Here is a 20070-nt window from a genome sequence, read left to right on the forward strand (position 1 = left end):
AATAGATCTCTCAGTGGATCACAACAGCTCAAAAGCTATGTATGTATGATCATATAAGACAAAGATAAGCAAACTCTATTGTTGACGTTATATTTAAAGTTCTAGGTGAATTTCCTTTGGCGTATGCCATATGACTACTGTATATATTTTTGGTACACTGGTATCGTATATATGCCTACCTGATCTAGGGAAGGGAAAGAAAAACAAGGGTGTAAAATATCACAAGAAATGTACTCACTACCCTATTATGTAACTGTACCCTTTTTGCACAATACCTTGTCAACACAATTTAATTAATAAAAAAAAATTCAGATAAGCCTTTAAGACATTATCTTAACCGAAGGAAGGCACTCACTGTGTGTGTGTGTGTGTGTGTGTGTGTGTGTGTGTGTGTGTGTATATATAAACTCCCTCATTATGAAATGTACCCCAAAAAATCAAATCTATAGCATCAGAGTATAGATTCATGGCTGCTAAGACTGGAGGTTATAGAATTTCTTTCTTTCTTTCCTTTTTTTTTTTTTTTGAGAGGGAACCCATTATTTCTTTGTTCAAAGGTGGTGAGAGAGGATTTCTTTTTTGGGTAATGACAATATGCTAAAATTGTAGTGATGACTGTACAACTCAATGACCATTCTGAAACCATTTAATTGTATGCTTTAAATGGGTGAAGTTATGGTACATAAATTATGTCTCAATAAACCTGTTACCAAGACAATTCAAACTCAAGAAGAAAACAATTGAACCTTTTCCTCTATAAAGACTGTGATGATAGGATGGGAAGACAAGCTACAGAATAGAAGGAAACCACAGATCCAACAAAGGGCTAGTATTTCAAATACACAAAGAACTTTAAAAACTCTTGAAATATATATGTTCATTGCATCAGTGTTTATAATAGCAAATAGTCAAAAATAAGCTAGAGCCAGTTGCTATACTAGCTACTCAGGAGGCTGAGATCAAAGCCAATCCAGGCAGGAAAGTTTGAGAGACTCTCATCTCCAACTAACTACCAAAAAGCTGGAGGTGAAGCTGTGGATCATGTGGTAGAGCACTAACCTTGAGCAAAAAAGAGCAATGACAGCACATTCAAGCCCCAAGACTGGCACAAACATACATTAAAAAAAAGCTAGATAACCATCATGAAGGGATGAATGGATACATTATAGAGTACTCATATGCTGCAATACTACCAAACAGTTTAAAAGTTTCAACTAGACAGATCTACCAATCTGGATGGATCTCAAGCTCATTTGCATGATAAAAGCTAGTGATAATGACTTACAACATGATAGTATTTTTCTAAAATGTTTCAACACACAGATAATTTTGTAAGAAAGTACAGCACTTAATTAGAAATATACACATTAAATATGGGGCAATAGCTATAATGCAGAGACAAAACTGAGGCTAAAATCCGTAAGAATCAAAACTGCCTTGAACTACAAATTATGAATAGCTGAATGGTATCAATTCATTTCTACAACTGAAGTCTAATACAGCTAGAAAATAAAAAATAACAAATGCAGACATTGGTGGCTCACACCTATAATCCTAGCTACTCAGCAGACTGAGATCTGAGGATCGTGGTTTGAAGCCAGCTCAGCCAGGAAAGTATGTGAGACTCTTAGCTCCAATTAACCACCAACAAGCCAGAAGTAGGGCTGTGACTCAAGTGATAGAGTTCTAGTCGAGTAAAAAGGCTCAAGCACAGTGCCTAGGTCCCAAGTTTAAGCCTCAGGACCCACACACAGACACAAAAAAAAGAACACTGTAATATAACCATACCAAGGACTCAGGTAATATTCACAAGAAAATAATTTAGTTGAGCTTTATGTCTCTGACATGGAAAAATATCTTAAGACATATTGTTAAGTGTAAAAAAGCAAGTCAAAATTCCAGATATATAATATTGTGACATTTAACATTGACAATATAATTCTCTCTACTTGTGCCGAGACACAGATGCATGTTTCTCCATATAATATTTAGTTTTTTTAAAGGTAACTGGAAAAATTAGATAGTACTATAGAAAATATTTTGAAACTATTCATAAAAAGTCTAGAGTAAACATAATGGAAATCCTCTACACAGTGTCAATCCCTTAGAAATAACAAAAAACCGGGGCTGGGGATATAGCCTAGTGGCAAGAGTGCCTGCCTCGGATACACGAGGCCCTAGGTTCGATTCCCCAGTACCACATATACAGAAAACGGCCAGAAGTGGCGCTGTGGCTCAAGTGGCAGAGTGCTAGCCTTGAGTGGGAAGAAGCCAGGGACAGTGCTTAAGCCCTGAGTCCAAGGCCCAGGACTGGCCAAAAAAAAAAAGAAATAACAAAAAACCAAAGCCCACATGAAGAGCTGTACCCAAGTGTTTTTTATCTATATTTGTAATATTCCAAACTGAAAGCCACTGAAGTGTCCTGTACTAGAGGAATGCATACACACAACAGAATATCAGGCAGCAATTACAATCAATGCATTAGTGAAATTCTCAACAACAGGGATGCGTTTCAAGGACATTATTCTAATTACAAAAAAAGCCATTCTCAAGCGGAGCACTGATAGCTTATGCCTAAAATCCTAGCTACTCAGGAGTTTCATAGTTGGAAGCCAGAATGGGCAGGAAAGTCCAGCATAGGCAGGAAAGTACAAGAGACACTTATCTCCACTAAAAATACCAAAAAAGCCAGAAGGGGAGCTGTAGCTAAAGTGGTAGAACACTAGACTTGAGCACAAATCCTCACAGACAGTGCCCAGGCTCAAAGTTCAAAGAACCAGTTTTTTTTTAAGTCATATACTGGGTGATTAATTTATGTAATATTTTTAAATGACAAAATTAGAGATGGAAAACACATTTGTGGTTGCCAGGGGTCAGGCTGGTAAGAGGGAAGAAAGTGACTAGGTGTGACTAGGAAGAGTAGTCAAAGGGAGGAAATATTTATGGTAATGGAGTAGGTACCAAGTGTGCAGATCTACATATATGAAAAACCTCGATTATATGACCTATGCCTGTGATAAAATGGCCTAGAATCATGCACACTTGTACAAACTTCAATTGTCTAGTTGTGACACTGTACTCTAGATAAAAATATAATCACTGGAAAAAACTGGCTGGACACACAGGACCTCTGTATTATTTTTGCAACCTCTTGCAAATCTGTATTTATTTTAAAATAAGGTTTCAGAAACGATATGAGCAAAACAGCTCTTAAAAATTACGATTATGATGGAAGAAATTTAAAACAATAAATGGGTTAGAAAACAATAAGAAATAGAATAATGAAGGAAATTAGAGAACCAGTCATATAGATGCATAAATAATGAATTTAAAGGACTGGGGGTGTGGTTTAAGTGGGAGATTGGCACTTGCCTAGCAAATGCCAAACCTCATTACCAAAAAAAAAAAAAAAAAAAAAAAAACCCAAAAACAAAACCAAAAAAAGTGATGGAGAAAATGGGAGGAGGAAAAGAGGAAAAGCAACAACAAAGAAACTCAAGAAAATTTTACAGACTAAAGATCCAGTTCCTGGAATGCACTGAAATGAATGAAAATAGATTATACCAAGGAATACCTTCATGAAATATGCTAACACTGGGAATAAAAATATACTGCAAGCTTCCTTGGTTCTACCAGTTACAAGGCAGCAGGAGGGAGGGCTTTGGACTTCTCCATAACACTGGCTGCTAGAAAACCACAGAGCGACGGTTCCAAGATGCTGGTGATTTACAACCAAGAATTGCACACTGGGCCAAACTTGCAGACAAAAAATAATGTGAAGGTGGAATTATAACATTTTTAGATATGACTAGCATTCTAAGCATACATTTTAAAAAACACTTAGAGCTCTTTCCCAAGAATGAGTGGAAATTGTGCTCCACTTAACCACAGAATAAACCAAGCATCTCTATCTAGAGCTTAATGTATAACCAGCCACACAAGATATAGTTTCTTGTCCTCTACTTCTGAGACTGTTCTTTATCCTCTTTTGCCCATATTCTCAATCTCATTAGTGATAGTCCAAATAGGGAACACAAGTCATCTAATCCATCATAGTCATCTCTCAGAGCTAATAAATATGTTGTTCTACACCCCAGAAATTTCTTCTCAAGTCTGTCCCTAGTCCCATGGTTTTGGTATCCAAATAGTCACCTAATCTCCCAATCTGTAGTGCAGGCTTCCCCTAATCCATCCTCTACAATCTGGCTCTGACTGTGCCTAAAATGTAAATCTAGCATTGTTCCTCCCTCACTTAAACTCTTCAAAATTGTTTTGAGGGCTGGGGATATGGCCTAGTGGCAAGAGCGCTTGCCTTGTATACATGAAGCCCTGGGTTCGAGTCCCCAGCACCACATATACAGAAAATGGCCAGAAGTGGTGCTGCAGCTCAAGTGGCAGAGTGCTAGCCTTGAGCAAAAAGAAGCCAGGGACAGTGCTCAGGCCCTGAGTCCAAGGCCCAGGACTGGCAAAAAAAAAAAAAAAAAAAAATTGTCTTGAGTTCTAGCAGAGCATAGCGGCACACACCTGGCAATCCCAGCTACTTGGAAGGCATCAGAGGCAGGAGGACATGGAGTTTGATGCTAGCTGGGCAGTCAATTAGGCCAGAACTCATCAAAAAGAGGATGGGGGCTGGGAATAGGCTCAAGTAAAGTGGCTGAGCACTTGCTTAGCAAGTGTAAGGCCATGGGTTCCCAGTACCAAAATAAAACCTTCCTGAATATTTTGAGGGGAGGGTTGAACTCAGGGATGCATGCTTGCTAGGGTAGTGCTCTACCACTGAGCACATCTCTGGCTCTCTTTTGCATTGGTTATTTTTGAGATTCAGTCACTTTATACCTATCTTACCAACTCCCACAATAACTTTAACTTTTGTTGTTGTTGTTGGTCATGGGGCTTTAACTTTGGGCCTGGGCACTGTCCCTGAGCTCAGCTCAAGGCTAGCGCGCTACCACTTGAACCACAGCACCACTCCAAGTTTTGTGGTGATTAATTGAAGACAAGAGTGTCATGAACTGTCCTGCCCAGGCTTTGAACCGTGATCCTCAGATCTCACACTCCTGAATGGCTAGGATTACAGGTGTGAGTCACTGGCAGCCCGGCCTGTTTAACATCATTTTAGTTGACAGTCCAAAACTGTATTTATAGGACACAATGTAACATACATACTCACAAAACGTGTAATGATTAAATCAAAGTAATTAAAATTCCATCAACCTACTTTCTATGGTGAGGAATTTGAGATGTACTAAGCTATTCTGGAATATACAAAATATTAACTGGAGCCATCCTATTGTACAATAGATCTCAGAGTTTTAGTTCTCCAAGCACCCAGCACAGTGGTCCACCACTGCAATCCCAGCTACTTGGAAGGTTTAGGTTGTAGAGTTGTAGGACCGTACACCACATGTGAGACACTAACTTGATAAACAACTAAAACATAAAAGGGCTAGATATGTGGCTCAGATGGTAGAGTGCTACTAGCCCTGAGTTCAAACTGCAGTGCAACCTATTCCCCTCCAAAAAAATGTAGTCCTAACTAAAACTTTGTCCCCTTGGACTGACATCTTCTCATTGCTTCCCTCTGCCATCCCACCATCGGGTGCCTATCATCTTCTTCTCTCTCCATCTATGAACTGGACTTAAAAGTGACATGGTGCAGTATTTAGGCCTTGCTAATCGATCAGGTGCTTTCCCACAGAGGCGAACTGCATTCAGTCTTAACTTTCTCAACAGTGCATTCAACAGGAAATGGGGCAGGAACAGCTGATGTTCAGTAGAAAAGGCTACTAAGCCCCTCAGCAGGGCACAGAAGGCCTGTTCTATCTCAGTTGGGGAGTCTGCAACATTCACCTATCCTGGCTCTTCTACCTGAGATGCGTATGAGCGTGACTAATGAATGCATGGCTTTGCCACGTCCAGGACCGTCCTTTCATTCCCTGAGTAGGGTCCTAGATTTCCCTAGCCCCACTGGATTCAAGCCGCTCACTAGGCTGAACTTCCTAGAGGACTGAGGCCTCTGCAGGGCGGGAGGCAGGTCACGCCTGACATTGGATTGCCACCAAGGCAGTAGGGCCGGCAACTACGGTGAAACAGATCTTTGTGAAGAGGGCTTATGTATGGAAAGCCACTAAGGCCTAGCGTCCCACTGTCTCCCCTTTTCCAGTTCACTTGGTCTGCGTGTTCTTCTCTTCCTGGATCTCCCCACCATCCAACTCGACGGCTCCCTTTTTCCTGTCCAGTAGTGTTCACAGTTCCTTCAGGGTTTGTTTCTCAACTGTCACTCCTCGACTGTTGAGCTCCTGCCAGCGGCAAACACCGGCTTCGGGTCCGTCACTGAGGAAAGGCCGCCGGTTATCCCCGGAGGCTGGCTGCGGACCCGGCGGGAGCCCCGGCCCCGCCAGGCCCAGGCCCAGCGCTCCGACCCCTCCCCACGCCGAGCACTTCCCGCCTTCCGCTGGCGGAAGTGGCTGGCGGCTGGTCCCTGCCCACGTGGCGCCGGTTCCGGTGCACCCGCCCCCCCCTCCACCGCTCGGGTCCGGATCTGGCCCTCACCTCAGGATTCCCAATGTGCCTCCGGACAGACATATTTGCTCCAACCGACCACGCTCGGCTTTCTAGCCTCACGCGTTGCCTCTAACCCTAGCTTCCTAGCCACTACACTCTAGCTCAACCGCCTCCCTATGACCTCTTTTCCGATTGGCAGCTTCTCCCTAGCCAGCCAATGGGAAGCTCGTTTACTGTCTCAGCGCGGGGTCCGAGAAGAGCGAGACGCCGGTCAATGGTCGCCAAGGGCAACGCAGGACGCCCGCTTGCAAGGCCTTTTGTGCTCTGGGTTTGGGCGGCGGGCTCCGGCCTTAGCGCGGGAAGAGAAGGGAGGGGCGGGGCGGGGGAGGGATCTCGCGCCTGCGCAGAACCAGGATGGGGGGGAAGGGCTGGGAGTGAGGACAAATAACCAAGGTAATAGCATGAATACTGCACAGGTAACCCCACCCCCACCCCATCTCCTTTTTAAGGCCATCCTAACCAAACATCAGGGCTACCTTTTGCACAATAGAGGATACAATATGGTCCACACGGTTGTTCAGCAGCAATGAAAATACATAGTTTCTTATGTTCAAGTTTATTATGCAAATTATGCAAACTAGCATGTGTAAATACAGTAATTATTGTTGCTTTAAAAGCTTTTAGTCTAGCTAAGCAACGGCAGCCTTAATTGCCAAGCACGCACACCGTTCAGTGGTTCATCATTCATTTAACAAGTATTTAATAAGCACCTTATGAGAAAAGCTGCTCTAGATTTGTGGAGGATGGGAAGATGACTAAAACCCAATCCTGTTGTCATGGAAACCATTGTGACTCCTGCCACCAGCCACCACCTGTTCTCATTCCAGATCTGAAAATTAAGTCCTAGCACCTTTACAAAACAATTACGCACACAGTTTGACTTGGCTCCTAAATATCCCACCAAATCCATCAAAATTATATCCTTTTACAGAGAAGGAACAACACAGTAACCCTTTGTCCTTTGCTCTAAGTTGTTTTTCCAGGAATGGAGAAAGGTTACCCTGGACTGTTCATATGCACTGGCTCTCCTGACTAATAGCATCCATCTGAGTTACTTCAGGGTCTGTAGAGATGACCTATTCAACAACATGGTCTCTCTCTCTCTCCCTAGGCCTTCAACAACCCACCCAGTGCCATTCTTAGCATAGCAAGCAGAAGCTTCTGAACACATTATTGTTTGTAGTGTATAGCTTACCTGCTACAGCTTGTAGATGGAAGATCATAGAGATTGTGAATAAAACAGAGAAAGAAGAGAGATAAGAGACTAAACTAGGAGGAGTTTAGGTGAAGAAATAGGAAGCCTAAAGATAGTTGTAAGTAACTTGATAGTTATATACATGGGAAGAGATAGAGGGACAAAGAATAAGAAAGCATCAAGGATGACTATAATTTTTTTTTAACTTGGAAGACTGAGTGATGGGTAACAATACATAAATCAAGTTAAGGAGATTCAAACAACCAAAGAACAGAAAGTATAAAACACAACAGCCTATGCAACTTCCATTCTTTGATGATTTAGTTCACTTCTTTAAAAGTGTTCTTTTGTTCCAGAGAATATAGAAATATCAGGTCAGTTGACTTAGCGGTCATTGTGATTGTCAAATTTGGGCTATATAGTTGGTCACTGGTGGCTGTAGTCCTACTCAGGAGGTTGAGAGCCAAGGATCGCACTTCAAAGCCAGCCTGGGAATGAAAGTCCATTGAGACTCTTACCTCCAATTAACCACCAAAAAGCTGAAAGTGGAGCTGTGGCTCAAGTGGTAGAATACTAGCCTTGAGCAAAAAGGCTTAGGAACAGCTCCAAGGCCTTTAGTTCATACCCCTAGATCAGCACACACACACACATAAAATTGGGGCCATATGTAAATCATATGGCAGGATTATGGAATCATGGATTCTTGAATCTGATGCTGACAGTATCTGTGGTGAAACAATTTAAACACACACACTCCACTTTAATTCTGAGGCAGGAGTGTCCAAGGACCATACTCTGTTCCAGGAGAGCTACCTAGAAAGGACGTATAGGCATACAAGAAACCTTCCCATCATGTCTCAGTGGAATTTTGGGGAAGTTTAAAGATGTAAACCAAAAAAAGGCTTTTGATATAATCCTTTCTGGATCCTGCTGTGCCAAAATTAGGTAAAAATTAAAGACATGTGCTTTCTGCTTTCTCTTGATGTGAAACATAGGTAAATTGTACACAATGATAATCCACAGAGGGAAAACATTCAATAAACATGTATTTGCTAGTAATGAACTACAAGACAGAATAGCTAAGCCCTATTTTTCAACTAATAGGTGGATAAGGGGTATTTTTCTCTCTTAACAATAATGCTGTGTTGACTAATGATTCATGAAATAAAGACCTTCACACACTACAAATGTGAAATAAAAACATGTGATCATTTGAAGAGTCATTGGAGAGTGGGTATTGAGGAGTCTTTAAATTTTAATAGTCTAAGCATTTCTCCTAGGGAACTAATCACAGTGCTGCACAGAGTTTACACCCACAAGTGTTTACTAGAGTCTTTCTGAAAATAATGAGAAGTTGAAACACTTTAACTGGTCACCAAGTTAAAAAATGATTAACATATATGATCTATAGCAATAAAAGATAATCTGATAGAACCATTAGAAAGTATGTTTTGATATAGTAAATGAAAATGAGCATGGAATAACTTATTTAATACGATCCTGATTTGTATGAAGAAAAAATACAGATGTCTATGGAAAAAATAGAAAAATGTCTTCATGTAAATCATCTTTGGATTACAGAATATAGATATTTGTTTTATTTTTTGTACCTTTTATGCAGCTCACAGATTTTCTTCAGTGCCTATGGAATTATTCTACACTTTAAAAATCATACTCTCCCTTGAAGAAACAAAAATCCGATGTAGACTTCAGCCTGTCTGAAGGCTTTTGTCTGAGCTGATTTAGAGCAGAGCTGAATTCTGAGTAATTCGTCTATGTGAAGTGCCGCGGTTCTTGGCAGTGAAAGACTCTCCAGGCACTTGAGTGGGATGCTTGCAATCAGACTCGTGATTGCTAAGAGGTTCAAGCTTTGTTTGTAAGAGAAGAAGTTCTGATTCTTTTTCTTTGAAAGTTCCTACTTCCACTGATTAATCTTATTTTTCCTGAAGTTAGAAGTGCTCTTGTGAACTTCCATTTGTTTGATGTCTTCTTTTTAACCCTGTATGAGTTCCAAAAAGCTTTTAGTTTCTGCAGAAGCGGGGGGGGGGGGGGGCGGGGGAGGTGGACTCAGGTGGGTCAGTGTGCCTGATGGAAGGCTAGCTTGTATTTTAGATGCTTCTGAGCCTGTACACTCTCCAGACTCCCCTCCCTGGTGCCAAGCAGGCTCCCATCTTCAACCCCCACTGAACGCTCCTTCATCCGCAATCCCTCTGCTCATCCAGCCTCACAGCCTCCATCCAATTAGTTCTCCATCTTCTCACCCTTGGGTGTCCAGCTTGTTTCCTGATTAAAGCCTAGCCCCTGCCTAGCCCCCCCCCCCTCCTTTCTACCCTCTCCCCAAACCTGTCTCCTGATGTTACTTCTTGGATAGAGGCCTTGGCTCCTTTCCTCGGCTTCATTTATCCTCATTTCCTAAATGCCATACAATTCCAGATGTTGAAGGAAACAATGCTCCCCAATCCAGTCCAGTCCAAAGCCTTTCCTAGACCTTAAGAAACGGAACTACAGCTGAAGCAGTGAACCCGTACCTTACGATGAGGTACCGGGGATGGCAGTGCAGGTTTTGATGTCGTTCTCCTGGTGGCAGGAAGCATCCAAAGGAAGAGCTCATCTGCCGCTTGTGTGCCTCTGGCTTAGACTCTCGATGAAGTGCTCACACTGGGCTAATCACTTCCAGTGTCTCTTCAATTCCTCACAAGGGAGTAACAGCCACCTCACAAATTCAACTACTTCTTGGTGAAAAAAAAAAAAAAAGAAAGAAAGAAATGTACGGAATTGACATCTTGGTTGCTTGACTGAGGAGGTTGACATTCCGGCGGGAATTCAGCTCAGCAGCCATCTCTGCATGCACCTTCGCCCACTTTCAGTTGCAAAACAAAATACTTCAGACCTGGTCACTTACAAAGACTAAAGGTTTATTTCCAAGCAAGGCTCTGCCATCTGCTTGGCACCTGGTGAGAGCCCTCTTGTTGCATTCTGACCAGGTGGAAGGCATCGCAAGACATAACACGCTTGCCAGAGAGAGCTTAGTTTTACGACAAAGCCACTCTTCATGATAACCAACCGATTCATCCATTAACACCATCTATGAATGGATTAGGTCACTCACGAGGGTGGAGGCTGTAGGAGCTCTTTACCTATCAGAGAGCCCATCTCCAAGTCTCATCAACATATGAATCTGAGGATTCAGTTTTCAACACCTGAAATTTAGGGGCACCTTTAAACCATGGCACACATGGAATGCCTGGCTTAGGTAGAAGAGATGTTTGGTGTCCTCTTCTGCAAGAAGCAGCAGGCCATGCCAATCTATTGCAAAGGGGAGGGCAGCTCTGTGGAGAAAACCATGCTGAATGACGCAGTTGTGCATATACTACAGAACTGTGGGGGGAGCTGGGCATACTGAGAAAACCTCCAGTAGCCCTTCCCACACCCAGCGCAAGTCCAAAGCCCTCTCCGGTGTCCTGAAAGTTATGAAAGCAAGATTCTGATTCAAAGTGGCTCAACTACTGTGTGGATAAACTTAACTCCCACAATAATAGCCTCACAGAAGAAAAGGCGTGGCCATTGCCAAGCATAAATACAATTTACCTCCGTTTCAATTATATATACAATGCCTAGCATCCAATATCAAATTAGGATCCTTTAAAGAGAAAAGGAAACCAAAAAAGGAGCTTATGGTCAGAAGATAAAGCAATGAACAGAACCAGACACAGCAATGAGGATCCAGTAGGCAGGGATTTTTTGAATAACTGAGTAATAGATTAAAAGTTCTAATGGAGCCAGGCATAGTAGCGCACTCCTGTAACCCCTGCTGTGCTAAAGGCAGAGCTCAGTGGGCTGCACTTTGAGGCCAGTCCAAAAAATAAAGCTCAATATTCCTATTCAGAAAAATAATTAAAGCCAAAAGGGCTGGAGATTTGGCTCAAGTGGTAGAGCACTTGTCTAGCCCAAAGTTCGAACCCCAGAACTACCAAAAAACAAAAGGGGAGGAGGCTTTTTAGGAAAAGGTAGAGTGTATGTGTGTGTACAAACACATAGAGAATTTTGGAAAATAGCTCAAAATTGAAAAAAGGAAATATGAGAAATGAAAAAATGTAATATCAAAAATGAAAGATTTCTTTAATAGCACTCGCAGTCCAGACACATCTGATGTAAGAACCAGTGACCTGAAAATAGAACAATAGAAATGATCTAAAATGAAACACAAAGAGGGAAGGAAGAACAGACCATTAAACAATGGTGGGATCTGGGAGGATAATCAGAAGAAAAAAAGAAATAACAGGGAAGAATTTCCCAAAATTAGTGAAAGACAAGCTATGGATCTAAAACCCAACAAGCATAAATGAAAAATCAAGATCAAACAAAAGCAAGATCAAAATAAAAAATCAAATCTACAGTTATACTCAGCACAGAGACGGTGCGGAAAGTCAAAGACACAGAGAAAACCTCAAAGATACCTAGAGGGAAAATAAAGAAATATTACATACAGAAGAACAAAGATAAAACCACAGCACACTTTTATATGTAACTAAACAAAACAGAAGACTATGAAGGGACATCTTTTTAAGTGAAGAAAGAAAATATGTCAATCTTGGTTGCCATGACTAGGACAAATGTCTTTTTTGGGTTGGGGGATTGATTTATTTTGGTTCATAGTTTCAGAGTGTTCCATTTATTATGGCAGAAGGATGTGGAGGAGCAGTTCCACTTAGCATAACAGGTCAAAATATTTGTATTTTGTATTTTAAAAATTCCCTATTACTTGATTGTTTGTTTATTTAATTATTGCCAGTCCTGGGACTTGAACTCAGGGCCCTGAGCACTGTCCCTGGCTTCCTTTTGCTCAAGGGTAGCACTTTACCTCTTGAGCCACAGCGCCACTTCTGGCTTTTTCTATATATGTGGTGCTGAGGAATCAAACCCAGGGTTTTAAGTATGCAAGGCAAGCACTCTACCACTAGGCCATATTCCCAGCCCCTATTTATTTTTTTAAATTTGATTTTATTGTCAAGGTGATGTACAGAGGGGTTACAGTTATATAAGTAAGGCAATGAGTACATTTCTTATCAACATTGTTACCCCCACCCTTGTTTTTCTCTTGCTTTCCCTCTCCCCCTAACCCCTTGAATTGTAAAGTTAATTTCCAACATAATGTCTTGTGAGTATCATTGTTTCATTGGTTTGCCTTTGTCCTTTGTCTCACCATTTTGTTGTTCCCCTTCCCTTCCCCAAATCAGATAAATGTATATATGAGATACAGGGTACCAAAATGAAAAAGAGTGACAACTGGGATAAACCAAAGGGGGGGGGGACAAAAGAAAAAAGAAATAATTTCATACAGTACATTAAAAACAATAACAACAAAGAAAAACATCTTGTTTCCATATCTTGAAGTTTATTTCTATCAGTATCATTTTATGTGGTCATATGTTGGTAGCTATTGAATCATTGTGATCCTCTGCTAGGACGAGCCTAGACATGTACTAATTATTACAAATGAGGGAAACCATGGAGCCTATATTGCTTTAGGTCTGGCTTACTTCACTTAATATGATTTTTTTTTAAATTTTGTGTGCTGGTACTGGGGCTTGAACTCACAGCTTGGGTGCTACTGTCTCTTAAGCTCTTTCATTCAAACCTGGCACTGTACCATTAGAGAAACAGCTCTACTTTTGGCTTTTGGTGGTTAATTAGAGATAAGCATTTCTCAGATTTGTCTTCCCTGGGCTAGCTTGGAACTATAATGCTCACATCTCAGCCTCCAAGTGTCTGGGATTACAGGCATGCATCACCAGTGCTGAGTACAAGTATCTATTTATAAGAAAGACAAATGCTGGAGACATGGCCTCAGTTGTAGAACTTCTGCCTAGTTAGCTGAAGACCCTGAGTTCAAACTCTAGTACTGTTGAGAGACAGAGAGAGAGAGAGACAGACAGACAGACAGACAGAGACAGATATAGACAGAGGGACAGAGAGAGAGAGAGAGAGAGAACAAATCTTTTCCAGACAAAATTGAGAAAATTCATTGCCAATAGACTTTCATTGCACAAACTGTTAAGGAAAGTTCTTTGGCAGAGAGAGTAAGATATTAGTGGAAATTTTGGAATACACAAACAAATGGAGAGAAATGGAAATGATAAAATGAGGGTAAATATGAAACACATCTTCTTGTTCAAATTTTTTTCTCCTTAAACAAAAATTGAAGATTTAATTTGAAAGAAAAGTGCAAACTGATGAAGTGTTACGAGATTTATAGCACTCAGGATTGAAACATATGACCCCATAGTTCACAGATTGAGAGGGGCCGTAGCTATGGAGAAATCCTGAAACTAAACATGAAGTGATATATTATTTAAAGGTGGACTGTAATAACTTTAACAGAAGCATTCTAAACCTTCAAGCAATCACTTTTCAAAAGGGCATAACTAATAAGGCAATAGTGGAAATAAAATTAATTAATAAAGCTATGCAGTTTGTTCTAACAGTGGCAAGAGAGAAAAAGAACAAAGACTAATTGAAGCAAGTAAAAACAAATAGCAAGGGGCTGGGAATATGGCCTAGTGGCAAGAGTGCTTGCCTCATATACATGAAGCCCTGGGTTCGATTCCTCAGCACCACATATATAGAAAACAGCCAGAAGTGGTGCTGTGGCTCAAGTGGCAGAGTGCTAGCCTTGAGCAAAAAGAAGCCAGGGACAGTGCCCAGGCCCTGAGTTTAAGGCCCAGGACTGACCAAAAACAAAAACAAAATAGCAAGACATTAAGTTTAAATCCAACCAACTTGAGAATTAAAATAAATCTAAATCTCTAAACCAGAGATAGGTTCAAATCTAGCCTGCTGTCTGTTGTAAGAAAAGTTTTATTGGAATATACCCATTAATTTATGTCCTGTCTGTCTTACAACCATGGCACAGTTGAGGACTTACAGCAGAGGCTAGATGACTTGCACAATCAAAAATATTTATTATCTGGCACTTTACGGAAAAGCTTGTCAACCCCTGGTATAAAAAGTAATGATCAGCGGACTGGATAAAACAAATTAAGTCTACACTGTGTGTAAGAAATACTTGTTAAAAGTGTAGGTGCATATTGATTACAAGTAAATTAACAGAAAAGGTTTTTGATCTAAATACTAACCAAAAGAAAGCTGGACTGAGGGGGAGGAGGGAAACTTCAAGAAGTGTTACTGGTTACAGGGAAATGGATGTACCTAGAACAAATCGTTTTAATTAAGGTAAGCCAAGCTCAGAGAGACAAATGATGCATGCTTTCTCTCATATGCCTAAAATCCATGGGAACATGATAAATTATACAGGACTCTTTCACACACATAAGACCAAAGGAGGATATTCTTAGGAGAACACAAAAGCTCAATGCCTATATGTATCTGATTATATAAAATAATATTTATTGAAACGAACTCCAGGAAATGGAAACAAGAGGGTTTTTTCTTTCTTTGTTACTGTTTTTGTTTTCTTTTTGTCTTGTTTATCTGTCTTTGGGAGGGCAAGGAAGGGCACAGAAGCGAAGGGACAAAGGGTGAACAAATGCAGCAGCGATATTCATTGGTCGCTGTGTTGAAAATGAACTATACAACTCGAGGATGGGGATGGGAGGGAAAACCTGGGACTGAGTGATATAAGTGTAACTCCTTTGTACATCACCTTTATAATAACAATAAAAAGTCAAATAAAAAAGTGCCACTGGAAAAACTGAATATCCACATGCAAAAGAATGAGCTGAAGCTTTACCTATGCCATATAGAAAACTCAACAAGGAACAAAGAGTTTTGTCTTAGTATGTTTTCTGTTACTATCACAAACTACCTGGCCAGTTACTTGCAAGGAATAGAAGCTAATTTTTCCCCTAGTGCTAGAGGCTGGGAAGTCCAAGAGGGCAATGCCAGCCCTGGCTCAGCCTCTGATGAGGGCGTGCTTTGATCCCACAGGGAGACAGTGCTAACACATCCCCTCCCCATGTCTTACAAAACCACTTTGCTGTTGTTGGGCCCCACCCTCATGACCTTATCCAATCCCTAACTACCTCCTAAAGGCCTCATTTCCACCTATCATTAGTATACACATTTCAACAGTAAGTTTTTAACACCTGACCTTTGGGGTGCCACATTGAAATTGTACCTCTCCAGGCTTTAGACCCCCCTCAAGTGATTGTCCAAGGCAAGGTCTTTGAGATTCTGCTCCCCGCCCACTTTTCCAGCACAGTCTCTTTCCATCCAGAGAGCTCTAGCCATTCTGAACTAGAGCTTTTCCAACATGCCATCCTGTCCTTTGTATTTTCTAGTCCTTTTGTTCCCCAAATCCTTCAACACATCACCCAGCTGTTTTCTTGTCCTTTATAATAAAGAGGAATCTCCTCTTCCCGGGAGCCTTCCATGACAATCCCTTGCTTTCACCCCAGACTTGGGGAGGTGATATTTTCAAATGGCTGTCATAGGTAATCTCCTTCCTGTCTCCCCTGTTACCTCACCAGCTTGGTACCCCACCAGAGTCCATTCCTTACTTTCCTTGATGTAGTGTCTCACATAAAGTAGTCAGGAAATATTTTCAAGAAGGAATTTCTATGGGAAATTCATTTGGGAAATCAAAATGTGGGATTTCTCTCTCTTTCTGGCCCTGGTGATTTTTAACTTGTTTTTCTGCTGTCCAGTGTATCAGTACATAAGAAATGAGGCAAAATATCCCAAACTGATCAAGTAGCATCTTTTTGTTTGTTAAACCAATGAGATCCACACACAGCACGTGTGAATAAATGTCTGCAAACGTCTTCCTAAGAAACAGAACACACCACTGCCTGGAAATCGAATCAAGGCATGACGGAATGTGAAAGGAAGCTATAACCTAATCAATGGCCTTAACAGCTGAAGCAGGAATAGGAGAGCAGAAGTGGTCTTGAGGGAGCGCTGACAGTGGAGCCAAGTAACAAACATTTGTCATTATGTCTCCAGCCCTGTCAAGGGAAGGCATTGCCTTTTGACCACGAGACGCAAATATGCTGTCCACCCTATATCCCTATGGGTGCCACGGAGCTCAGCCAACTCCCTCCCTTTGTTCTGATTTCATGCTCACAAACAACTCCTGATTATAATTTGGCTCCCCCACTAGATTTTCCAACAGGAGAGAGAATGCGCTGACCAGCAAACGTGAACATCTGGTCCGTTTGGCAAGGAGCCTCCTCTTTGTATATGAATGCATCGGTGTTCTGGTTTATACATCAGTCAGTGGATTCCCTCCAGGGGTTGCAGAGGTGCTCATTTTCCCAGCTCGGCTAAGTCTGCCAGCAACGCCCTGATCTCTCTGGGCATTCCCCCACTCCCAACCCCGTCCCCCCACCCCCCATCCCTGTCCACACACTGGGCCTGGAGAGAGGACACAGTGAGTGACAAGTCCGTCCCAGCTCTTCCTGGACGGGTCAGGCCCTTCTTGCTTAGAGCTCACTCTTCCCCCACCCCCCAAAAAAGGGCTCTGGGCCACTGGTAATGCGCATGGGCAGGAGCTGCCCTCAGGGCCCTCCCTCCTCCTTAGAAATCTGGTCTCTTCTGCTCTTTTCCCATACCGTCCTTTCCTTGATAAAAACATGCGTGCATGGTTCCTGGATAGCGCTTTCATGCACCGTTAGCCATCTCTTTCAAAGACTGGGGACCGTGGGAAGTGTTTCCAGGGGGCGTGGTTGAGATGAGTTTGAGGAAAGGTGGGGGGGGGGGGGAGGAGGGCGTGTCCTGTCAGGGCGCAGGCGCAGTTGGAGTGGAGGATGAAGAAGGAGGAGGCCTCAGGTTTGGCATGCGTGCTTGGACGGTTTCTGTGGGCTCCGTGGGCTTCCACGAGTGACTTTGGTAGGCCTGTGGGGCTTTTCTTTGGTGTGCTTAGTCTCAGTTCTACTTTGAATCAAAAAAAAAAAGTTTAGGAGTTAACTTAGGAAAGAGGCCTTGGATACATTTAGTTGATGTCTAAGTAAAATAAAACCTGGCAAACTTGTAATTAAATGGAAGCAAGAAAGTGGGCATTTATCTTTTCTTCCTAGTAGGGACTGATTTCATAGCAGTAAATAGTCAATAAAGTATTATGTCAATAAAGTATTATGTCAGTAAGATCTGACGGTTCTCTATGGAATATGCAATTTAAATTATGGTATGTTTGGCCAAATATGTTCCCCTTAGTACAGGTTAAGTAAACTTTTATTTTATATATATATATAAAAAAAAAACAGGACATGAAGGAAAAAGTTGGAGGGTTCCTTGAGGAAGCAAGGAGACAGATGGAGAAGGTAGGAGATTCTATAAGGTAAGTGATCTGCCTTCCTCAAAAAGTCAAACTCTGCAAGGTGTGGTTCAAGTGGTAGAGCACCAGCCAGGAGCACAAAGGCCAAGGAAGAGTTCAAGGCCCTAAATTCCAGCTATTGTGCTGTTGCACACATACACACATATGCAGGTGCCTTTGTGCAAAACTCCTCCTCTTCCACATTGAAGTCATGGGAGAAGGACTATGCTCAAAAAGACTAAAAGGACTGCAAAGAAGGTGAAATGGATGGTCTGGGGTCAGATATCAATTTGTACAAATTATAAATTTTCGGGGTCTTTAGCACCCCTCCACGCTCCCCCGACCCCGGGGAGAGACGGGGAAGGCACACCCCGACCAGACGAGCCAAGAAAGGAAAAGGTCGACCGACCGCCCGCACCCAGCCCTCCCTCACCGGGAGGACAATCAGATGCATCTGGGAGTCAAGTCAGCACAAGATCTCGTTTATTGGGGAAGTGCGTGCCACTAATATAAGGCACAGGAGCCAATCAGGTCTAAGATCGGCAGGAAGGGGAGGCATCAGCTGTCCATCAAGGGTGGAAGAGCCGGGGCGTCACAGCCCACAGAACCGCCTCCGGGTCATAACCAAAGACACTTGTAGCAGCTGCACGTTTCTGTTAGGCGCCGCCATCTTAGCCACACGTTGCCCCAAGACTGAGAAACAGGCGGGGCCAGCTAGTTGACTTCCAGGTGTGCCCCACAATAAATAACATTATTTTTAATATGGGCTGAGTATTAGACAAGATAAAAACGTAAAGAAATGGCAAAACCACTGAAGAATGTTTTAAAGAGTATGTTAATATAATTTTAAATATACAGAAGGACTAAAATATATTGATGTGAGTCTGATGTTATATGCTTTTTATGATGGTGATTCCTATAATACACAATCCATATAATATGAAATTTGTAGGGCATACAATTCAGAGGAGTTAGTATAGTGACAAGGTTGTCATTGCTACTATATAATTGCTGAACATTTTTATCATCCCTAAAAGCAGCTTCAGAATTCACTAGTAGTCAATCTTTATCTTCATTCTTTCCCAGGCCTGGTAAGTAATAATCTACTCTCTCTATGAGTTGCTTTTGTTGTTTATTATAGACATGTTAGTACATGGTGTTGTGCCAAGTCGCGAAACCACCACCAAGAAGACCACCGAGACTCAGACATTCAATGCAATGCAAGGCAATGCAATGCAATAGCAAGGCAAGACTTTATTCAAGCGGGGCCACGGCCCGGGCCTTGTCCTACCCACCGACACAGGGGAGGTTAGGAGGCAGCACCAAGCTCCCATTACACAGAGCTTATAAAGGCAAAAGACAAAGTTACAGCAATCAGGTGTTTAAGCAAGCAAGATTACAGGTACAAATCTGATTGGCTCAGGGCTCAAGGCATTCTAGGGGTGGTTAGAGTTCCCAGTCGTTAGAGTTCTCGACCGGCTGGGCCCGAATAAGCTTGTCCTGGGTTTGCTCACAGGGCCTACTTATCTCAGGTTCACGTGGTAAAGTGGGGTTCGCGTGGCAAAGTGGGGTTCGCGTGGTAAAGTGGGGCCTGACTTCAAAGTCTGGCTCTTCATTTCCCCCTTCAATGGAACCATATGATATAGGATCTTTTGTATCTAGCTTCTGTCACTAATAGTATAAGGCTTCCAAAGTTTATCTGTGCTATAGCATATATCACCAATTTATTCTTTTTCCTAGCTGCATAATATCTCATTGTACAAAGATAGCACATTTTGTTTAGCTATTCATCAGTTGATGAATACTTAGGGTATTGTAACCTTTTGACTACTGTGAATAGTGCTGCCATGAACATTCATATACAGGATTTTGTGTGAACATATATTTTAAGTTATCCTGAATATATATGCCTAGGAGCAAAATTGTCATAGAGTAATTTTTTTTTTTGGTGGTACTGAGGTTTGAACTCAGGGCTTTGTAAAAAACCACCTTACTATGCATGAAGGAACATCTTATTGTGGTTTTGCTTTTCCTTTTT

The 20070-nt window shown here is 41.9% G+C and overlaps 1 protein-coding gene across 2 annotated transcripts in view; it reads right to left on the minus strand.

Moving 5' to 3' along the window:
- Positions 1-6704, minus strand: part of Cep41 (centrosomal protein 41) — a 47024-nt gene extending 40320 nt beyond the window's left edge. Inside the window, exon 1 of one of the 2 annotated variants that reach the window (XM_048340230.1) lies at positions 6553-6704. In XM_048340230.1, coding sequence (XP_048196187.1) covers positions 6553-6585 — 33 coding nt within the window. In that variant the 5' untranslated portion in view covers positions 6586-6704. The remainder of the gene's footprint in view (positions 1-6552) is intronic. The other variant, XM_048340229.1, reaches the window with a different exon arrangement.
- Positions 6705-20070: the final 13366 nt, after the last annotated feature.

The sequence above is a fragment of the Perognathus longimembris genome, chromosome 2 (genome assembly GCF_023159225.1).
Source record: "Perognathus longimembris pacificus isolate PPM17 chromosome 2, ASM2315922v1, whole genome shotgun sequence".
NCBI lineage: Eukaryota > Metazoa > Chordata > Mammalia > Rodentia > Heteromyidae > Perognathus > Perognathus longimembris.